The 4,989-nt window shown below is 39.4% G+C and overlaps 1 protein-coding gene across 1 annotated transcript in view; it reads left to right on the top strand.

Moving 5' to 3' along the window:
* AVL9 (AVL9 homolog (S. cerevisiase)) overlaps positions 1-4,989 on the top strand; it is a 72,774-nt gene that overhangs the window by 27,166 nt on the left and 40,619 nt on the right. The window contains exons 5-7 of the mRNA XM_006832150.1: positions 2,222-2,311; positions 3,093-3,159; positions 4,674-4,714. Coding sequence (XP_006832213.1) covers positions 2,222-2,311; positions 3,093-3,159; positions 4,674-4,714 — 198 coding nt within the window. The remainder of the gene's footprint in view (positions 1-2,221; positions 2,312-3,092; positions 3,160-4,673; positions 4,715-4,989) is intronic.

Genomic DNA, 4,989 nt, shown 5'->3' with positions numbered 1-4,989 from the left:
ATAACATTAAGGTGGATTATTGCTCTCATTAACACATCTTAGAGGAGAAAATGTTTAATTTTCCTGAGATACATAATTGTTGGTGATACCGCGTGCCATGGAGTCATTTCCAATTCACAGGGACCATGTATGGCAGAGTAGAACTGCCCATAAAGAGGTTTCGAGACTGTAATCGTGACAGGAGCAGGATCGCCAGACCTTACCAAGGAACTGCTGCTGGGTTCAAACCACTGACCTTACTATGGTTGATAGCCATGTGCTCAACTCTTGCACAATCAGGGTTTCCTTACACTGTAACTGCTGTTGTTGTTGTGTGCTTAGATTCATAGCGACCCTGCGCACAACAGAACGAAATGCTGCCCCATCCTGCACTGTCTTCACAATTGTGACACTTGAGCTCCTTGCTGCTGCCGCTGTCCCAGTCCATCTTGTGGGGGGTCTTCAAGTGATAAAGTCTCATTGAAAATACAGTTTCACTAAAGCAGACACTCAACAGGGCCTGGTTGTTCTGTACTGCATTGTAGTCTACTTGTATAAAAGTAGGATGGATTTATACTTGGATGGTAATAATAATATTAATTCAAATATATATACAGTACTGGTCCTTGCATCCTAAAAAGAATACTGAAATCAGAAAACATCAGAAAAAGCATTAAAAAATAAAGGGGTAGATTGGTAGGAGAGGATCTTAAAAAGGAGAAACAAGAATTATGAAATTTTTATTCAAATATACAAGAGTGTTATGATGCTAGAAGATACAGACTAGTTGTAAGCCTCCAGAAGAGACACACTCCACTGCCATTGAGTTGGTTCTGACTCAAAGCAATCTGATGTAGGGTTTTCAAGACTGTAAATCTTTATAGGAGCAGACAACCTCAGATTTCTCTTGCAGAGTGGTTGCTGGGTTTGAACTGCTGATCTTGTAGTTAGCAAATCAACACCAAACCTACAATGCCACTAGGGCTCCTCCTTAGAAGAGACACAAAGGAGTGTGAACTTCAGTTTAATCATGCATGTTCAAGTAGATGGAAGAATGGGCTGCTGTGTGGATGATTAAATGCCACAAGCCAGCAGAACTGGTCATAGAATTAGCATATGGTTTACATTTGACATTAATAAATCCTAATGTTTGGATGGAAGGAGCTCTAGTAGCGTAGTGGTTACGAATCAGGCTGCGAACCTCAGGGTCAGCAGTTTGAAAATACCAGCTATTCTGTGGGAGAAAGATGAGGCTTTCTGTTCCCGTAAAGATTTAGAGCCTCTGAACCCCTATGCAGGGGTCGCTATGAGTCGGAACCGACTCCACAGCACATAACAACAGCAGTGTTTGGATGGGGAGCATTGTAGGTTAAGCGCTAGACTCAAACCCACCAGTCTCGGAAACCCTATGTTGTTGTTAAGTGCCTTTTGAGTAGATTTCCGACTCACAGCAACCCTGTGTAGGGTTTCCAAGAAGTGGCTGGTGAGCTTGAACCACCAACCTTGTGGTTTAGACCAACCTTGCAGTCCAGCGCATTAACCCACAGTACCACACCAGGACTCTCAGAAACCCTATAGAGGTTCGCTATGACTCAGAACTGACTCGACAGCAGTTAACAACAATGGATGTTTTCTATGTGTCAGGTACTCTACATTAAGGGCTTTTACCTGTATTATTTAACCCTTAAAGTAACTGCATAACATGGACTCTGTTAATATATCATGTTCAGGTCAGAAAACAGATGAGGGGTGGCAGTGAAGTGTTCAGAGTTACACAGTAGATGAAGGAGCCAGACCCAGAAGTCTGAGCCCACAACCAGAAGCATTCTTCCATAGCATGGTTCAGGTGCTCATCACCTGCAGCTAAAGAGCTGACAGGTAACTTCTCGGCTCTCAGCTGTGGTAATAATAAAACTTTGAAGTTGGCAGTTCTTAACATTTTTTCCTCCCACTTCACATTAAAACAGGTGTGTATATATATGTGTAAGGAGCTCTGATAGCGTAGTGGTTATGAATCGGGCTGCAAACCACAAAGTCAGTCAAAACTTTCATCTGTTCCGCGGGAGAAAAATGAGGCTTTCTGCTCCCATAGAGATTTACAGCCTCAGAAACCCTGTACAGGGTCACTATGGGTTGAAACCGACTCCACGGCACATAACCACCACCATGTATATATATGTGTGTGTGTGTGTATGTTTTGTACTATTGTTAACCAATTGATAATTTTTCTTTTTTCTTTAAGCCTCTCTATGGATTACTTCAAGCAAAACTTCAACTCATTACACATGCATATTTTGAAGAAAAGGATTTTTCCCAAATTTCTATTCTAAAGGTAACTTTATACCTCTGTGAGATGTTTGCCTGAAGTCAGATTCAAGAAGCAAGTAGATCAGTAACATTGTGAGGGGTGACCACTTTTTAGCTAAGAAAGACAATTTGCTTTGTTATGAGGATTCAGATGACAGTTATACTATAATTGCCTTTTATTGGGGAAGAATAACTAAAAGTTGCTGTAACATAAATGTTCACTCTGATGGGTTAGAGCCTTTTCTCTGTGGTGTTGCTTCTGTAAATTTGTTTATCTCGCTAATAAATTGTATAATATGTTTACATATCAGGCTTCTGGTTTCCAGCTTCCACAGTAAAACCATATAAACCACTTTACTATTTTATTTTAAATGGGTAACATGGTTTTTGAAGGCTACCTGAGTGTACATGTTAACAGGAACCTCTCCAGGATTCTGTTCTGAACTTAGTGACAGACACATATTTAGCAAGGAGGCACGGTTTATCTTAGAATTCCATACCACCATTAAAATGAATAAAGTCTCAGCTGTCAGGTAGAGAAGGGTCACTTTGGGTAGCTCATCACAGTCTCTTCTCTCTCTTTTCTGATTCGGCTCATGTTTGGGAGAGAAGGGGTGAGTGTGGGAAGCAGTTGGGGTCACAGAGCGACCTAAGTGTAGAGACTAGCAAAACAGATTGCCTCCCCTAAGGAACCAACTTATTTTCTGATCTTCATATGCCGTGTTCAGGTCAGAAAACTGATGCGGGGTGGTGGTTCATTCATTATCTGAAGTGATATAAATGTTCTAAACAGAATTATTTCACAGGAGCTTTACGAGCATATGAATAGCTCCTTGGGAGGAAGTTCATTAGAAGGATCCCAGGTATACCTTGGTAAGTTTTCTCTGTTTTGTTTTGTTTTTTACCAGTCACAAGAGATACCCTGTTTTCTTATTGTTTGATTAACTGAATTGCACATAACACTTCGTGATCAGAATTGCATCAATATATGGAATCTAAATTCTTCAAGGTTTTGTGTGGCTATTATCCTTAAGAACTTTAAAACCTACATTTTATATCATGACATAAGTCAATGTATAGAAAACTTTCAATTAAATAATCTTAGCCAGTGTTTATGTTGAAGAGTTCTCATAGTATACTTGTACTGTTATAGCAGTTTTACAGCTATTCTACAAAGAGAATTTCTACTTTCAGAGTAGTTGTTTTAGGTACATTAATGCTGGGCACCTAAATTTTATGTTGTTAAGTGCTGTTGAGTCAGTTCCAACTCATAGCAACCCTGCATAGGCTTTTCAAGGCTGTAAATCTTCACAGAAGCAGAGAGCCTCATCTTTCTCCTTTGGAACGAATGATAGATTTGAACTACTTACCTTGTGGTTAGCAGCCTAGCTCATAATCCATTGCTCTACCAGCACAGTGACCAAAAATCCAGATTTAAATGCCTGACTGCTTTTTTTTTTCTTTTTTAATGTTTTATTGTGAGTTATATGATAGTTTACATGGGAGAACATTAGTTTTACAATTCATTCTTTCATATATCATTTCATTGCCATGGTTACAATCCCTCCATGAATCATCAACCAACCAAAGGGTATACCCTGCAAGCCTGCCCCCCACACCCCTCACCTGGTTTTCAGCACATAGTCCCTCTCCCTTTCTGGTTCTAAAGTCCCCAGCTGTTCCATCTCTCCATATCATTGTCTTTGCCTCCATCTCAGGCATCACTGCTTCTCTGGGTAGGGTTCCGCTTTCCGCTTTTCTCCGTTAATGGTTCTAGGGACCTCCGTACCTAGACTGGAAAGTTAATCACTCCCTTCCTTGCTGTAAAACGTCTACCTTTACATTTCCAACCCTCACAATTGGCCTGACTGCTTTTGTATTTATAAATATTTGTTAATTGTTGTTGAGTCGGTTATAACAACCCTGTATAGGGTTTCCGAGGAATGACTGCCTAGTGGGTGAGCGTGACTCACCGACCTTGTGATTCAAACTGACTTTGCAGTCCAGCGCATTAACCCACAGCGCCACATCAGGTCTCTTTCTCTCAATAAATATAGAGAGAGTCATTTCCAAACTTCTGCAAGTTCTGAGATGTTTATAGAATGAGGTGAAGATGTTAGGTTTGCATTGCCCAAAGCAGTAACCACTAGCCATGTATGGTTATTTACATTTACAATAAAATTAATAAAATCTAAAATTCAGTTTGTCAGTAGAACTTGCCACATTTCAAGTACTCAGTAGCCACATATGGTACTATTGAACAGCACAAATATATTTGTATATGCTTACTTTTTTTAAGCTGATTTTCTTTTGAAGGGAAAGAAAAGCTTTCTTCAACAAAAACAATAGATTATATTTTCTGATGGACTTTTTTGTTAATATTATAGGTCTGTCACCTCGAGATCTTATCCTTCATTTTCGACACAAGGTAAGATATCTTATTTGAGTTACGATTATTAAAGTGGTACGTGATGTTCTTGGTGTTGATTAAACTGGGAAGAGTCCATGTATTGTGTGCTTGAATACAGGTGTTTTAGTACTTCTCAGTCTCATCGTAACTACAAAGTTGACAGTGCCATTGGTACTATTTGTGTAATTACTAAAGGATTATAGATACTATTTTTTTATTTGTTTAATAGGGTATTTTTTCTAGTTGTCTTTATAATTTCAGATATCATGAGATTAGAATGGATATAAACAGGC

The sequence above is a fragment of the Chrysochloris asiatica genome, unplaced genomic scaffold, assembly GCF_000296735.1.
Source record: "Chrysochloris asiatica unplaced genomic scaffold, ChrAsi1.0 scaffold00006, whole genome shotgun sequence".
NCBI lineage: Eukaryota > Metazoa > Chordata > Mammalia > Afrosoricida > Chrysochloridae > Chrysochloris > Chrysochloris asiatica.
This window is presented reverse-complemented; position numbering and strand designations above follow the sequence as displayed.